The following is a 17545-nucleotide window of genomic DNA, read 5'->3' on the forward strand; positions in this document are numbered from 1 at the left end:
CTGGCTTGCTTCACTCAGCAACACACCTTCCATATTCGTCCACTTTCTATTGAGTTCCAGGGCCTTGTTGTTTTTTATGGCTGAAAAGCCTCGCCCTTTCTGCATGCACATTCTCACCTCCAAGGCCTCGGAGCCTGGAGCAATAGTAGCTACAACGCAGAGGTGTGAAAACTAAATGCGGCCGCGAGTCAGCATTTTGCCGTCTGGCGCAGCGCCTGCTCCTAGCCGACATCCTGATGGTTCTGCACATGGCAGCTGGCTGGGAGGAAGGACCTGGCGCTCCTGAGAACCAGCCATGCCTCCGTTCACTCAGACCCTTTGGGCCAGGCTGCAGGTGCACTTTCTCCACCTGTAAGGCAGGGCCGGGGTCATCACGCAATCACCTGTGTTGGGCTAGCTGGTTTTTCTGGCTGCGGTCTCTGCACACACACACACACACACACACACACACACACACACCATGTTTTACCTACATTGATGTGACTAGTAACGGCACCTAGGCAGGGGCATTAACGAGGCAGGGTGAGCGAGCCTGGAAGCCTCTGAGCTGCACTTCACTGGGAGTGTGCTACCGCCTAAAATCAGAGCGCCTCTCTTTCAGAGAGTTCTGAGGGCGTTCCCATCTGCTGTCTTATTAGTTCTCAAAACATGGCTGTGAGCTTGGGGTGGGGGAGGGTGCGTGGTATTTTTAGCTCCACCGTTCAGATTGTACTTTATAACCCAGATGGACGCGTCTGACGATCTCTCCACAGGCTCAGGGACGTCAAAGTAGCCAAAGTTTAGAAAAATGTAAGCTTTTATATATATTTTTAAAAGCTTTAGAGTCATCATAGTGTGAAAATTCAGAACTTTCCTGCCATCTTTCTCATGCTGCTTTTTTTTTTAATTAATATATTTATTTATTTTTAAAATTTGCTGTAAGGCCTGTGTACTCACCAGAAAGACAGAGTCAGACAGGGGTAGGAGAGAGTGAGAAAACAAGCCACACAAGGTCCAGGACTCGAACCACGGCCAGCCATGTGGGAGTCCAGTGCATTACCCGCCATGCCACCTGCTGGCCCCCTCATGCATTTTTACCCTGAGTGTTGCTTTTGTTTTGGATTGCACATAGGGAGGTGCCAGCAGTTTTTTTTTTTTTTTTTTTTCCTTACCACCTGGAGCCTCTAAAGTTCTTAATTTGGCTCTGGTTTTTGTCCCCTCTCATGAAGTCACCCAGAAACTAAACCAAGATTAGGAATCCGTGTGCCACAGGGCTAGCGGGTGGCATGGTGGTTAAGGCACTAGATCCTGCATGACCAATGGTGTGGTTCTTTTTTTTCTTCTTCTTCTTCTTCTTCTTCTTCTTCTTCTTTTTTTTGGAGAGGTTTTTGCTATAGGGCGCGTGCGCTCACCAGAAAGCCAGAGAGAGACAGAGAGACAGAAAACGAGAAATCACCACCCGGAGGGGATGGCCACGCCACAATCCCTTCTCCTCCATTCTCCTCTCGGAATCTTGGGCACGCACGCACACACGCCTGGTGTGAGTTTAAGCCACCGGGTCCAGGACTCAAACTGCGATTGACTACATGGGAATCCAGCGACACAGCCATTACACTAACTGCTGGTCCCCCAACGGTGTGGTTCTAGTCTAGGACCCAGTGGTCAGAAAAACACACCAAGTGTGTGTGCCTGTGTGCCCAAAATCCTGAGAGGAGAATGGAGTAGAAGGGAGTGCATCATGGCCATCCCCTCCAGGGGTGCTTTCACTCTTCCCCTCTTTTTCTGTCTCTCTCCTTTTGTCTCTCTCCTTTTCTTTCTTTTAAAAGAAAGAAAGAAAGACAGCAGTACGTTGGGGATAAACCACGAAAACATTGCATTTGGTTCTGGAGTGCCAGAGATCTGATGGGCTACAGAACGGGAGGAAGGGGTGCAGGGTGTGGCTGGCCCTGTGGAGGCTGTCCCTCCCTCTCTTTCGCATACACACATGCACACGCTCTACCACGACTAAAGAAAAAGATCACATTAAGGCAAAGCAACAAAACACAAAAAGTCACATGGTTCCTTTTTTTTTTGGAGAGGTGTTTGCTATAGGGCATGTGCGCTCGCCAGAAAGACAGAGAGAGGCAGAGAGACAGAAAGTGAGAAATCACCCCCAGGGGGGGATGGCCATGCCACAATCCCTTCTCCACTCTCCTCTTGGGATCTTGTGTGCATACACACACATGCGCCCAGCGTGAGGTTAAGCCACCAGGTCCTGGACTCGAACCATGGTCAACTACATGGGAGTCCAGCGGCATAGCCATTACGCCAACTGCTAGTCCCAGTTCCATTTATAAGAAATATCCAGAAGAAACACCTCCCTGAAGACCAGAAACAGACTAATATTGCAGGGGGAATAGGGGGTGGGGAGACGGGACAGGATGTTGAATGGGTCCACGGTTTTACTTTGGGGTAATGAAAATGTTTCGGAGCTGGACAGAAGTGATAGCTGTGTGCCACATGGATGTACAAAATGCTCTTTAAAATGATGACGTGACTTTCAGCTCAATCGGAAACCACAGAAAAGATTGGGACACAGGTTTTCCACTCACATTAAGTATCAGCCACTCGGTGGCCTCACTGTGGCAGACACTCCATAGCCAGGACCCACTCCCTGGGGAAGCAGAACGTGAGTAGGGAAGGGCATTGTCCCTTGCAGGGAGCAGCTGAGACACCCACGGCTTGAGGCATGAATGAGGCAAGTACTTCATGCCTCCCAGCCTGGACCTGTCCCCATAGGGCCTCTGACACCCCTGGTTCTCTGTCCTCCCAGGGAAGCGACAGCGAGTACGAGGTCGACTCGAACCACCAGAAGGCTCACTCCTTTGTCAACCACTACATCAGCGATCCCACCTATTACAATTCGTGGCGGCGACAGCAGAAGGGCATCTCTCGGGCACAGGCCTACGGCTACACGGAGAGTGACTCGGGAGAGCCGGACCACGCCATCAGCAACAGCAACAGCGCCCAGCCTGGCAGCCTCTTTCGGCCCAAGGCCAGTCGGACTCCAACGCCCCAAAACCCCCCGAACCCCTCGAGTCAGCAGAGCACCCTCTACCGTCCTCCCAGCAGCCTCGCGCCCAGCTCCAGGGCTCCCATAGCAGGATTTTCATCTTTTGTTTGACGTTGGAAGAGGAAAAAGAAAGAAAAATGGCACCAAACTCCTCCTTCACCCCTCCCCACATCGCCTGCCAGAAAACAGAAACACCAAGAAACCAAGTCAACTTTTCACCTCCCAAGTTTATTTGTCCAGAGATTCCAAGGCCAGAAAGCCGGTGTTGAGAAAGAGAAGACCGTGTTGGTCAGCCTTGAGACCGTGGGGTTTGCTGCTCCCTGGGGAATGCAGAGGCTGGGACAGTGGTGTTCCAGTGCTGCAATGGATGCCAAGGGGGTCGGCCCCGGAGGTGGGGCACCTAGGACAGGAGGCATAGCCGGGGACCGCGAAGCCTCTGGCCGTCCAGCCCACTGCCTGCTTCCGGCACATGCTGGATCCTTGGGCCCACGCCCGCTGCTCCTTTGCAAAAGGACGGGTTTCCAGGAGGCGAAACTCCCTTCTCTCTCTGCGCCTTGTCCTCCCTACCATGCCAGGAGGTGTGACATGACCTTGCCCAAACCTGGCCCTGCCTCAGTGTCCACTGCCCATCGCCCTTACTCAACTTCTCCACCAAGCATTTGGCTTATTTAGAAAAAGGAAAAAAGAGAGAAACTAGAAGGTGAGACTTTGCTTAGCTTCTTCCTTGTCCCCACATGCGTTGTGATCGTGGATCTGAGGAAGAGAGTTCCGAGGAGAGGTCTAGGAGAGGGGTCCCCCCACCCCCTGAGCCCGGCATCCCTTTGCTTCAGTTCACTTTCCTGAGCCTGGGAGTGGGGCAGAGGCGTGAGGTGGCCGGCTCAGGCTCTGTGGGTGATCTGCAATGGGAGAAGCAGCTTTGACGCCTCTTCCTTCCAGTCCAGGCCCCAACTGCCCATGCTCACCAAGGCGGCAGGAAACGGAAGCTGCTACATCAAGGAAGTGCAGCTTGTCTAGGCTGGAGGGCTAGGTGGAAGTGAGGGGTCATCTCTCGGGCAGATACCTTCCTCCTAACACACACACACATACACACAGACGTGCACGGACACACAGACACACACACGGACACACGGACACACGTCTTCTCCTATGCACATGCAAGGAGGAGCATCTAAGATCCTCTCCAAGAAAGCCCCTTTGGGTCCTCCCAGGAAACAGCACATTGGCTTTCAGACCTGTGCCCCTGTCCCTCCACAGTCCCCGGGAACCGAGAGGGAAGGTGGCCACATCGCCGGGCCAGAGGCCAGAGCACCCAAACTTTTCCCAGTCTGCTCGGCCACAGTTTCAGAGTCGAAGAACACCCCGACCCCCAGTGACATCTTCCAGGGAGGGAGGCGTGGCCAGTCAGGACGCCCAGTCCAGAGTGGCCACAGCTCAGAGATGCCTGCCAGACCCTCCAGGAAAGGGGAGGTCTGCTGGAACCCAGGCCCAGAATAGCTGAGGGAGGAAAAGCGTCTCCACACGTGCGATCTGCTCCAGGGAATGCTCTCTAAAAAGCCGCTCTGGCGGCCTGGACCTTCCCATCAGCTGGAGGCTTTCACAGGCCAGAGTTTGGGAGGGGCCCTTGCTGGCTCCCTGGGTTGTGGAGGCCCCTGGGTGACCCCAGGCAGCCCTACAATCAGCCCGGCCCCACCCCCACTGCCTGGGATGGTTGACTGCCTCTCTGGGAGAGGAGTGGACCCAGCGGGGACTCCTGCCTTAGGGGGGCCCCTTAGTGAGACCCACTGGTGCGCCCAGCACAGGCCTGGCTGGCCAAGAGGAGGGTTGGAGAAGGCCACATCAAAGGGTTGGGAACCAAGCCAAGGGAAGAGAGGGCCTGCACCCCTCCCCACCAGCCCCCCAGTCAGCTACTATGCCTGTGGTGGGGCTGAGAAAAGGGGACACCCAGCCCCAGGCTCCTCAGGACACACTTGACCCCAGTGAGGCGCACAGGGGTGTTGGCAGCCAGTTCAGTGGGCAGGCGGGCCCGGCTCCATGTCCCCCCCCTACCCCGTGGTTCTCTGCCCACGGGGAAACTTCCCCCCAAAGGCAGACAAAGTGCTGAGCTTTGGGTCCTAGGACTAAGGTGCTGGGGGCCTCTCACCGGGGACGCTGCCACCCCGCCCCACACGGGCGTCTCCATAGCAGCACATCTGCAGCTGCCCACGTGTGAGCTTGCAGTCGCACTGCCTTTGCGGTCCGCTCATTTTTTTTTTTTTTTTTTTTTTTTTTTTTTAAAACAACTTCATCTTTTCCCCTGTCTTCTGAGTATTTAACCATTTAAGGAAGTTCCCAGTTTGCATTAGGGAATTCTAGCCTAGCCCAGTGAGGGATTCTGGGGAGGAGGCCGGGGTGAGTGAAAACGTGTGTGTGTGTGTGTGTGTGTGTGTGTCTCTCTCTCGAACAGGACGCCCACTTTCCTCTGCCTTTAATGAACCACCTGGGGCACTAAAACATCTCCCTCCCCCTTCACACGCGCCCATTCACACCCATGCTGACACACATGTGCGGTCAGGGCAGTCCCCACACGTGCCTGGACTCACGCAGACGCACTGAATACAACTGGATGCGTGTCAGCAAAGCGGCTCTTGTGCCTCTCGCTGAGGGTTGCAGCTGTCTCTCCCCTCCGAGGCGCAGGTCCCGAGTGACTCGCACCTGGGGTGTGGCTGGGATCTCTTGTCTGAGAGGCTGAGGACGCTGCAAACCAGATTTTTAGACAAGCCTATGAGGCCAGGCTGGGCCCAAGGTCAAAGTCCTCCCTTGGTCAACACCCAGCTGTCTGACGTGTCTCCACTGCCCAGTTGTATCTGGAATCCCGGGTCTCCAGCCATGGAACCCTAGAATTTTTAAGAAGACATCTCTTTGCCCTCATTTACATATCTGCTGGGGTGGTGGAGGCACCCAACCCTCCTCCCAAACACCCAGCCACACTACAAGGGGGTAACAGGTGTGACCCAGGGGTAACAGGCCCAGGGGTTCCTGGCCTTTGACTTCCCGGGTCAATGCTGCCAGGGCCCCACCCATGTGACTGCCCCCAGCAAGTCCACCAGGACACACCTGGCATCTTTGGCCTTGCCTCACTGTGTCCTGAGGAAATCTGGGGGTGCCCCAGTATCCCGGGCCGGCACACCAGGGCCCCCTCTCGCTAAGCCCTCAGCGCTCACATCAGCTCTGCACCCAGACTGCCGAGACAAACCAAAAAGAGGCCCAGGGTTCTTCCAGAAGCACCTTCCTCCTAAGGCTGCAGGGACTTTGCAAACCCAGGCTGCCTCCCCTTCCGTCCTCTCCCCAACGCCCCACCCGCAAACCTGACACTGCCACAATTCAGAGGAAACAGGACACGGCAGGGACCACCCTGCCCGGAGCATGCTGCCTCGAGGCCTTCTGTGGCTGCCCACACTTCCCTGGGCAGTGCTTCTAAAGGTGCCAGATCCTTGCCATAGTGCCACTCTGGGCAGGGGCCCCCCTCAGGGTCCCAGAGCGAACGTCTAGAGGTCCCCACACTGGATGGGGGGCTAGTGGGCAGGTGGAGGAAAGGGACTGTCAGCAGCTGCCTCCGGTTCCTCTGGGTGTCCTGTCCGGAGCTCCCACAGGCATGTCCTCACAGTAATCCTGACCACCACTCTGAGCACGGGGGCTCCTTGGGACCACCCCCTTTCTCGTTTCTATGAGAATAACCAAAAGCATTAAAACGTGGTATCTTTCTTCACACATAGAGACTCCAAAAACGAAAATCACAAATCTTTATTTTTTGATTTAGAAGATATAATGAAAAAACTATGGGGAGAGTATTCATTATGGCAGGGGGGTGCACTCTGAGCACGGGGGCTCCTTGGGACCACCCCCTTTCTCGTTTCTATGAGAATAACCAAAAGCATTAAAACGTGGTATCTTTCTTCACACATAGAGACTCCAAAAACGAAAATCACAAATCTTTATTTTTTGATTTAGAAGATATAATGAAAAAACTATGGGGAGAGTATTCATTATGGCAGGTGTCTGTCTGTAAGAAAAATATATATCTATATGTCACATAGCTTGTTAGCAGGTTTATTTTTTAAATGAAAGGTAAGAAAGAAATTGATTTGAAATATATACCACGAGAAGTCCCATGTCCTGTCAAACTGTCAGTATTTTATAAATAAACTTTTTTTTTTGGAATTCTGAAGCAGCATTCATTCTTTTTGCTACCTGGAAGACGAATCAGGATCCTTATCCTGGTAATACGCACACACCAGCTGTTCCCCACATACCATTTTCAGGCATGCTGAGCTTTTGCCAAGACAGTCTAGGGTCCGACATCGCTGCTCCCCTGATTCACAGGCCCGTGGGTGTCTGTGCCTACGAGGAAACTGCACCATCATTCTTACTTTAAACTTCTAGGATACAGTCTCTCGGAAACATTATGCAAATGACAGGGATTCGTTTTAATACTCGTAGTAGCAAGAGCTGACACGCACATGGCGGTCACTCTGTGCCAGGCAGTGTTCTAATCACCCTCCGTCTAGGATCCCATGGCGTCCTTGTGACAGTCCTCTCGCAGGGAAACGGGAGCAGAGTGAAGGGACTTGCCCTCGAGGAGTGGTCCTGCCAGGATTCACACTCAAGCCTTCTGGCTCCAGAGACATGGACGCCCTCTCTGGTGTCTTAAGGCTGGCTTCTTGCCCATTTTCATTTTAATGTCTACCAAGCTAGCACCCTGGGCACCGTGAGGACCGCGGTGTTGGGGGGCTCTACCCAGCAAATCCGCCAGGGTAGAGTCAGGGCTAGAGGCTGCGTGTACCCATGTTGCTGCGTCCTACCTCATTCATCTCACATAAATGAAGTCAAATGAACTCCCACAAGAGACAGAGCCTGGGGATGTGGGGCCCCCTTTGTGGTGCAGCGGTAATGCACCGCTCAAGAGAAGCCAGACTTGGGATGAGCAGGTGGTGTAGTGGTTATGTCGCTGGACTCCCATGTGGTTGACCACAGTTCAGGTCCCAGATCTGGTGACTCAAATCATGATAGGCACATGTGTGTGCATGCTCAGAATCCTAGGTCAGGAGGCGAAGGGATTATTATGGTGTGGGGGCGAGGGGCTATGATTTTCTGCTTTCTCTCTGTCTCTCTCCAGTGAGCGAACACACCCTATGCAAAACCAAAAATAAATACGCAAATGAATAAGCAAATAAATTTTTTAAATATTTTTGAAGAAAAGAGAATCCAGATCCTCATGGTAACCAGGGTTTGACTCCCGAACCCACTCAGCCCAAAATCCCCTGGCATGTGTGTGAGCCCACATGGCGTATGGGCGAGAAGACTGGCAGAAGGGGGTCGTGGTGTGACCAGACCCTCTCTCTCTCTCTCTCACATTCTCTTTCTCTGATGTGCATGCACACATGTTCTGTCACGAAGAAAGAAAAAATAGTAGATGTAATGCCACTCAGTGAACGTTAATATTTTATAGTCTACATTTTTATACAAAGGACAGCATACAGGGCTCTGTGGCCTGGTGGTTAAGGGAACTGGATCCCATCAGGTTCAAATCCCAGCCCCAGTGGCTTGAAAACACTCTGGGTACATATGCATGCATGCCCCAAATCCAGACAGGATGGGGAAATGGAAGAGAAGGGGTTGCAGCATGGCCATTCTCCGTTGGGGTACGTCATTTCTCTTTATCTCTCTGTCTCTCCATTTCTGTCTCTCTCTCTCTGGTGTGCCCAAGCACCCTCTGGCAACTAAAAAAAATAAGAAAAGAAGAACACCAGACATTTTATACAGACAATGCTCAGCTAATCAAAACACAAAGCAATTGGGACCAGCAGTTAGCGTAATGGCTATGTCGCTGGATTCCCATGTAGTTGACCGTGGTTCAAGTCCTGGACCCTCATGCCAGGCATGTGTGCGTGCGTGCCCAAGATCCTGAGAGGAAAATGAAGGAGAAGGGATTGCGGCGTGGCCATCCCCCTGGGGGTGATTTCTTGCTTTCTGTCTTTCTGTCTCTTTCTATCTGTCTGGTGAGTGCACGCGCCCTATAGCAAAAACCTCTCAAAAAAAAAAAAAACACACACAAAGCAGTTAAATATATTTATATATCTTATGATGTGTGATATGTTATGAAGTATGATAAAGCTATAAGAGGAGGGCTTCAAGCAGTTCATGGAAAATGCATATAATTTAAAAATTCATATTATGTATTTCAAGACTTTTGTACCAAAATCAACTCACACTTTAATTTCATTTTTCCACAAACTCTTGGACGTTCCCTTGTGTGTATGTATCTTAAACACTTTATTTTTACTTAAAAACATACTAATGTAAATTCATTCACCAATCTGTTCGTGCTGGGCTGTGGCATTATTCTTTTTTTAAGAATGGGCACAAAGTCTGGAATCTTTATTATTGCCTGCCTTACATACATCTCACCCATGTGCATCACCCGAGCACTTCCATTCGTTTCTCCCGAATAAAGCGTGAGCATACAGAAACCACAGACTGCTACAAGACCGGACTCTGAGATTTCATCTTTTCCTAAGATCTTACTTCTTACCCAGGACTAATTAAACTCTCTTATTTTTTGCAATTTTCCTTTACCAAAGCATTCAAGATCGTTTTCAGAGAAACCACTATTCTTTTTTTCCACTCTTATTTTATCCACTGACATCATATTTAATTAAATTATGTGATTACTATAAAAAGTCCAACTGGCATAAACAAGTTCGGGGGCAGTGGTAGCTGACTCTTTGTAAACCGACAACTCGCTTTGGGAGGGGCAGAAGCACACAGCATAGCAGAGAGCAGCCTGCCACGCACAGCGTCCGGGTGCCGTGGGCATCTGCGTGCTTCGCAGAGGAAATGCGGGGCATCCATGAGGACCTCTAGTCGGCTAAGTGGAGGTCGGATAAGACAGCTTCTGTTCCGAGGACAGTACAAACCACTCGTACTGTACTTTCTAACCTGTCTTCAAGTTCATTTTTGAGTCGAGGGTAATTTTTAACTACACATAATTTTTATCGTGTGCGTCACTTGGAACCTCACCCCCACATTAGAAGGAAGTTCACCCCTGCTGCTCTGAAAATGTTTGCTTAAAGGACAGTCACCTGGAAAACATTCCTGCCCTGGAGTCAGACGAGTGGGTTCTGATCCTAGCGTGGTCCTTTGCAAATGGGGAGACTTCGCAGTGCCTTTTCTCAGCGATCTCAGATTTGCCACCAATTAGATTGTTGTCAAGATCAGATCCAGCAATGGAATTTGAAAGAAAGGGCTTTGATGACCAAACAGTGCGACACACATTTTTTACTCTAGTCTTTAACTCCAGGCTTCATCGAAGTTTACTTGCAAGTCCCGGATGTGCCTGCCCCTCCCTGACTGTGGGCCTGACCTTGGACTTCTCCAGCTCGGCGACCAAACATATGAGATAAAAAAGACCATGCTGATGCCAAAAAATAATCAGAATAAGGAAGGCAGATCCAGTGGGAAGAAGATGGAATTAAGAAATGATGCTTTTGTGGGGCCTGCCGGTGGCATGGTGGTTAACGGTGCTGGACTCCCACATGGCTGACCATGGTTTGATTCTTGGAGCTGATGGCTTGCTTTCTCACTTTCTCTCTCTCTCTCTCTCTCTCCTCTCTCTCTGATCAAATTGGAAAACAATAATAATAATAATAATTAAAGTTAATTAATCATTTTTAAAAAAGGAAAGAAATGATGCTTTCCAAAGCCAACGAGATGCAAGGTGAGAGGTCATGCTGGTTTGGATTGTACACGACACTGTCCCCAACACAAGGAGATAACCTCACCTGGAGAAACTCAGGAAGGTCTCTCAGAACGCAGCACAGAGTCTCAAAGCTCCTGGAGTTGCCAGATGGGAAAAAGCACTTTCCATTAGCTGGGCTCACCCAAAAAAGCACGGGGTTGGGGATCTGGCTTCCCACCTGCCCACGAGGCCCACACCCCAGCCTCCACACCCCATCCACAGAAGGGTACGGCCTCTGCCTTCCCAGCATCTGCCTCGTGGGGCAACGTGTAGCGAAGAGGGGCAACGTTTAGGGAAGACCCTCCTGAGCACACGTGACCTCCAAAGCCCCATCCCGTGCTCTCCCGCACAGGGAAGGGCAAGCCAAAACCCACCAGAGTCAAACGGCTGCTGCTTCTCTTCCTAACACCCTGGCTTCTGGCAGGGAGGATTCCCTGAAGCAGGCAATTCTGGGGGATTGGGGTTATGGCAGGAGGTTGTTAAGGCATAGGGCAAGCAGGTAAATGAGGCGACTCCTGGTGGCCCTGAGCGCCACGCTGCCCAGGCCATGCAGCTCCTCAGCCCGTCAGCCCCACCGCCTGCCCCTGGCACCCCATGTGTGTACAACCACCCTGCCAGCCCCAAGAGACTCAGGGGAAATCCAGATGTTCCCACTTTCCCTGTAAGAACTGCTGGGGCCATATAGGGCCAATAGCTTGGAAGTAGGTGGTACCAAGGGAGATAGACATGGAAATAACTAGATGGTGACTGGTTCGCTACCTCACCCCTCCGAGATTATTGCCTAAGCCAACCAAGTCCTTTGGGTTTGAGCTTTATTTATACTTAACCAGAGCCCTAGCCAAGCTGGTTACCCCAGAGGGCGCAGGGAGTTAAAACCCGAAGAACCTTATTCATTGCTTTGGAAACATCTAGATGCAATGGCATCCTTGGCCATCATCTCCTGGAATCTAGACTGAATCTGGCTGCATGGACACGGCCCTGGCTCACGCCAGGCTGACCCTGAACTGAGCAAAAGGGCTTGTCCTCATGGCCCCCCTCGAGCACCCAGCTCCAGAGGACGGCACTGTCAGGTCCGTGGGGCTGGGGAGGGGCCACCCCAGCTGCCTGCAGCAACGTGGCCTTGAACAACTATGGCCTGGGATCTTCTTAGTAGCTCCTGGGGAGCCAAGAGGAAGTGGCTGATGAACAGGGTCACCATGGGTCTGGTATGCCTCTGTCACCCTGTGTGATTATTAGTAATGCTCCTTTTCACTTTGGTCAATAAGTGATCTGGTTCTCCCAAGAGTGATACTTGACAACTGGGCAGGTCGCTGGTCTATCTTCAAATCCCCCTACAGGTGGACCATGGGACTGCCACCAGGAAGGTCTGTGAGAGCTACCGTGACCATCTCTGGGTACGAAGGGTGACTTAGGACTGGGAGATGGCATGGAGTCTACTTTCATCTCTTGACCCCTTGGCTCAGCCCCTGCTCAGCCAGCTCAGGATGCCAGGAGCCCAAATTCCTAGGGTGGCTCACCCCTCTTACTGCTTTCTCAACCCCCATGTCCTGTCACTGCAGGGTCTGGCCATGCCATTCTCAGGCCAGTTTTCCCCACAGAGGCTCCAGGACAGTCACTGACATCTGGAGGGAGCTGCCCTGACTTCTCTGACAGAGGGTCTTGCAAACAGGGCTGCCTCAGAAAGCAGGCAACCTCCTCCTTCTGCAGGATTGCCCCTACCCCACCCCATCCCCAGTCCCCCAGGCTGGCTAACTCACCCATGGCATTTGGGAGCAATTTGGGGCAATCCACCCTGGTGAGAGACTGTCTTCAGGAATCTTTTGTGTGTGTGTGTATTTTTTTTAGAGTTTTTTTGCTATAGGGCGTGTGCGCTCGCCAGCCAGCCAGAGAGAGACATAGAGACAGAAAGCGAGAAATCACCCCCCAGGGGGGATGGTCACGCTGCAGTCCCTTCTCCTCTGTTCTCCTCTCAGGATCTTGGGCACACACGCACACGCACCTGGCATGAGTTTAAGCCGCTGGGTCCAGGACGCGAACCACGGTCGACTAAATGGGAGTCCAGCGACATAGCCATTACGCTAACTGTCTTCAAAAATCTTACTGGTCAGCACAGCTGACAGAGCAGGCAACACGGCCTTGGACATCAGGAACACGGCTCAGGTCAGGGCTCCTGCGTCAAACGCAAACCCATCTTTGTCTGGGACATACTTATCCCAAACCGCTATTTGTTGCTTATCTGGAATTTATATTTAACCTAGTGTTTAGCTCTTAAATTGACTGCCTGGTTCAAGTCCCAACTCTACATCAGATGCGGGGGCTCGCACAAATTGTTCAGAACCTCAGTTTTCTCTTCCAGAGGATGGAGACATGGATCCCCACGCCATGCCCCCCCCCACAGGAATGTGTGGGTGTTAGAAAGGAGATTATAGTTGGCAGGATTTGTAAGCATACGATACACTGTGTAAGGGATTATCGGCATTGCTCACAGATGAAATGACACCACGGGGACTCACCTGGGAGTTTCTGGCGTCAGGTGCAGTTCTGCCTCAGCCATTCCTGACCGCTGCCTTACCAAGTCCCACTCTGCGACCAGAGTCACGTCAGTGGGAAACTTCTGAATCCTGCCAACTCCGGGATCTCTGGGGGGCCTTTTGGAGTGTACGAGGTCATCTGGAAAGCTGCGCCACTCAGGAGAGGCTCCCTGAGGAGGGTTTCACAGAGGCCACTCACTAGGTCGTGGGTAAGTTGTTGGGGAACTGCAAAAGGGCACAGCGGGGCATCATTTCCACCCCAGGCCTGACGTGGCAAATGGAGAGTGGGGCAAACCATCAGCCATTCTGCCTGGGCGCCTTCTGGTCCCAACCCAATGGGAAGTCAGGGGGCGCTGGGCCGTCCATACCAGGCAGCCTCTTCGTGGGGTGCAGGGCAAGATAGGGCAGGGAGGCTGGGGGCAGCAGAGCCAGCAGACCCACAGCGAAGGCTCCCTGTGCCTTCTGGTGTGGGTGTCCCCATGGGCTATTCCATGCATGTACCCAGGACAGACATAATACCCTTCTCTTGTATCCATTTCTCAATATCCATAAAGGGTGAATTAGACCCACCAGGCATGCTAGGGGCTCTGCCACAATCCGTGGATTTGGAAGGTCTTGACATCCTGTTGCCTGCAGCCTGTTCAGCCGGCCGGGACCGCATGCAATGCCAACAGCTGCTCTCGGTGAGCAGGTGCCACCTCCCACACTGAGCTGAAGGCTTTCCTGTGTCTTCATTTGCCCCACAACAGCGCCACCAAGTAAAAAGTCATCTTTCCATTTACAGACAAGGACACCTGCACATAGAGGGGTGCAGGATCTGCTGTGGGGGGTGCCAGAGGCAGGATTCGAACTCAGGCTGGCCTGGCCAGGGTCAGAGCTCTCACATCGTTCTTCTCAGAGGAGACCCAGTATTTGGGGGGACATCTAGGCCTTAGGAAGACAGGCAGAGACTGGAGTGTTGAAGCGAGGAGCTCAGAAATGCCAGGGACTGCCCGGAACCATGAGTGCCTGCATGAGGCATGGAAGGCTCCGCCCCTGGAGCCTTCAGGGGGAGCGAATCCCTGCCGAGACCCTGACTTTGTGCTTCCGGCCTCCAGAACTGGGACTGAGATGTTTTTGTTGGTTTAAGCCACTTACTTGGCTGGAATCTGTTACGCAGCCCCAGGGACGAATGGGAAGCTCTCTGTGGGCTCTGACGACGGGCATCCTCTATCTCTGGGAGTTGCAGTTCGATGAACTCAGAGGCTGGCGGGATCCTAGGGCCAGGCACCTCCAGGACCTTGGGCTCCCTCGTGCTCCCTCGTGCTCCCTCCCAGTGTCCCCTTCCTCCCCCAGCAGTCTTCAATTTCTGTAGAAGAGCACCGCCAGTCCTGAATTAACTGGCAGTGAGAGAACACTTGTTTTCCCGTTTCTCTCCCACCCCTCACCGAGCACCAAATGACAACCATTCCTTGAGGTCAGGAAAAACCTCCCCCACCATCAACTTGCAAAATATTCATCTCAGATGCTGAAGACTGGAACTCTGGAGCCTCGCTCCCTCTGTGGCTGTCTTGGGGTAAAGGCAGGGCGTCTGAGAGCACTGGGTGCGCTGAGCAGTGGGGAGCAGAGGGGGCTGAGGCCAGCCCATCTGTGGGTGGAGACAGGACCTGTGCCTCTCAGCTTAGCACCTTGCCTGGTACAGAAGGAGGGCGGACTTCTATGCTGGAGCCTGGGACCACGCCACTCTCCCTCCCCTCTGAAAGTACAAGGGGGCGTATGCACATCCAACCACTTCTTTTTTTGTTTCTTTTTGTTATTTGCCATAAGTGTGTGCACTTGCTGGAGAGGAGGGAGACAATGAGAGGGAAAGGGAGAAATCACCCTCCAGGAGGGATGGCCATGCTGCAATACCTTCTCCTCCATCCTCCTCTCAGAATTTTGGGCACACATGTACATGTGCCCAGCATGACTTTCAAGCCTCTGAGTCCAAGACTTGAACCATAGTGGGCCATGTGGGAGTCCAGCACCTTAACCACTATGCCAACCCCTAGCCCCCACATCCACCGACTTCTAATAGAACCCAACAGAACCATGCTCGATGGGGGAAACCAAATGCCGTCAAGGTCATGTGCGAATGTTAACAAGAGCTCACACTTACACACTTTGCTAAGCACTCTGTGTAAATTAGCTCCTTTCATCTTACCAAGGCAGGAACCAAAATGCTGAGAGGTCAAACAACCTACACAGAGTGACAGAGGTGGGGTCTCCAGGGACATCGCTAAGGCCTGGAGACTGCCCCACCCAAAACAGCTTGAGGAGCGCTTGGAGCCTGCCCACATCCCTGGGGCAGACCCAGAACAAACACAAGACAACTCTCTCTCTCTCTTTTTTTTTTTTTTTTTTGCTGTAGGGCACGTGCCCTTGCCAGAAAGACAGAGAGAGAGATAGAGAGACAGAAAGCAAGAAATCACCCCCCGGGGGATGGCCACACCGCAATCCCTTCTCCTCCTCCATTCTCACGGGATCTTGGGCACGCATGCACATGTGCCCAGTGTGAGTTTAAGCCACCAAGTCCAGGACTCAAACCGCAGTTGACTACATGGGAGTCCAGCGACATGGCCATTACGCTAACTGCTGGTCTCAAGACAACCCTCCCTTGACGCCCAGGTCTGGGCCACTCCTGGCTGACATGCAATAACCCTAAGAACATGGTAACCTTGGTCCGGCTGGTTTCATCGCCTTTGTCATAAAGCAATTTGTCAATAGCAGGGAAGATTTGGGAAGGTTCTGAAAAATGCAGATGGATGATCATGCCACCTCAGAAGTCAGCCCAATGTCATTTCTTGAAAGAAGACCCATGGGGGTGGGACAGAAGGCGGCAGTAGGTGACGGCCATGACCACATCTCTTTGCAGTTCCCAGCTGGCCTCCCAGCCCCCGCCCTGGGCTTCCTCTGCAATCAACCAGCTGCCTAGGCTTGTCCAGCCTCGTCCTCCTGCCCAGACCCATCCTGCAGACACGGGGTCTGTGAATCAGAGGTTGGGCTCATTTCTGTTGCCTTCTGTGGGCTCTCAGGGTGGGGTGGGGGTGTTTAGGTCATGACATGATGGGGAAGTTCCTGGAGTGCCGCCCAAGGGAGCTTCCTCTGCACTGCGGGGACTCTCTGGTGCCCAGGGAGCAGGCAGCAAGGACGGCACGGAGCAGCCAGCTGAGTGCAAGGAAATGACAGCTCTACGCAGTGACTAGATGGCAGCTGACACCAGCCTCAGCAGAGGGGAGACCCAGGGGGTGGGTGGCTGGAGAACCCACGGCCTCCTAACAGGGGCAGCTGAGAAAACGGGGGCCCAGTGTTGTCAGAGTCTTCTGATTTTCAAGAACCAGAAATAAAATTGTGTATAAATTCCCTTTATGCTGAAATACTAGCAACTAAAAATATAAGTATTTTAAAAACATTGTTGTGACAGATTGTATTTCTCCCCAAAGTGGCTGCAAAAATGTTTCCCGTGTGTAATTTCCTTGTCTCTCCTCCATGGAACAGTGGTATCAAAGTCCCTGCCACCAGAACTTGGGGAAGGGCTGGAGTGATGCCATGTGACATTTGGGACCAGGTCATTGTCATGGTAGAACTGGGTCCCCCAGAAGATGTCCTAATCCCCAGTGCCTATGAGTGTGAACTTACTTGGAAATAGGGTCTTTGAAGATGATCAATTTAAGATTAGTTCATTAGAGTAGGCTCCAATTCAACAGAGCTGTGTCCCCACAAAAAGAACACAGAGACAGATGCATACAGAGGGAAGACAGGGTGAAGACACAGGGAATGCCATCTATAAGCCTAAGAATGCCCAAGACTCCCCAAAGCTAGAGCAGAGGCTTGGGACAAGGTCTCCCTTCACAGTCTCCAGAAGGAACAAGTCCTGCAGACATCTTGAGTTTGGCCTCTGGCCAGAACCATGACAACAAAGTTCTATTTAAGCTACCCAGTTTGTGGTATTTTATTATTCCTCTAGCAAATGAATATAGTCAAAAGTATAGTTTTGTCAATCTTGGCACTTAGCCGCCATCTTGGAAGGAAGCTCAAACTACCTCCCCTCCCCAAGAAAGACCATCCTCAGGTGGGTGTGGCTGAGATCTCAGCTGACAGCAGCATCTACCACCAGAAGTGAGTGAAGATGATCCTTATGATCCCACCCCTAGACACTGAGTCATCCCTTATCTCCGAGTCTTCCTGCTG

At 52.2% G+C, this 17545-nt stretch overlaps 1 protein-coding gene across 1 annotated transcript in view; it reads left to right on the top strand.

Moving 5' to 3' along the window:
* SDK2 (sidekick cell adhesion molecule 2) overlaps positions 1–5288 on the top strand; it is a 131090-nt gene extending 125802 nt beyond the window's left edge. The window contains 1 exon segment of the mRNA XM_027770819.1: positions 2792–5288. Within this exon segment, the coding sequence (XP_027626620.1) occupies positions 2792–3142 (351 nt within the window). The 3' untranslated portion in view covers positions 3143–5288.
* Positions 5289–17545: the final 12257 nt, after the last annotated feature.

Source organism: Tupaia chinensis, unplaced genomic scaffold (assembly GCF_000334495.1).
Source record: "Tupaia chinensis unplaced genomic scaffold, TupChi_1.0 Scaffold000159_1, whole genome shotgun sequence".
Classification (NCBI taxonomy): domain Eukaryota; kingdom Metazoa; phylum Chordata; class Mammalia; order Scandentia; family Tupaiidae; genus Tupaia; species Tupaia belangeri.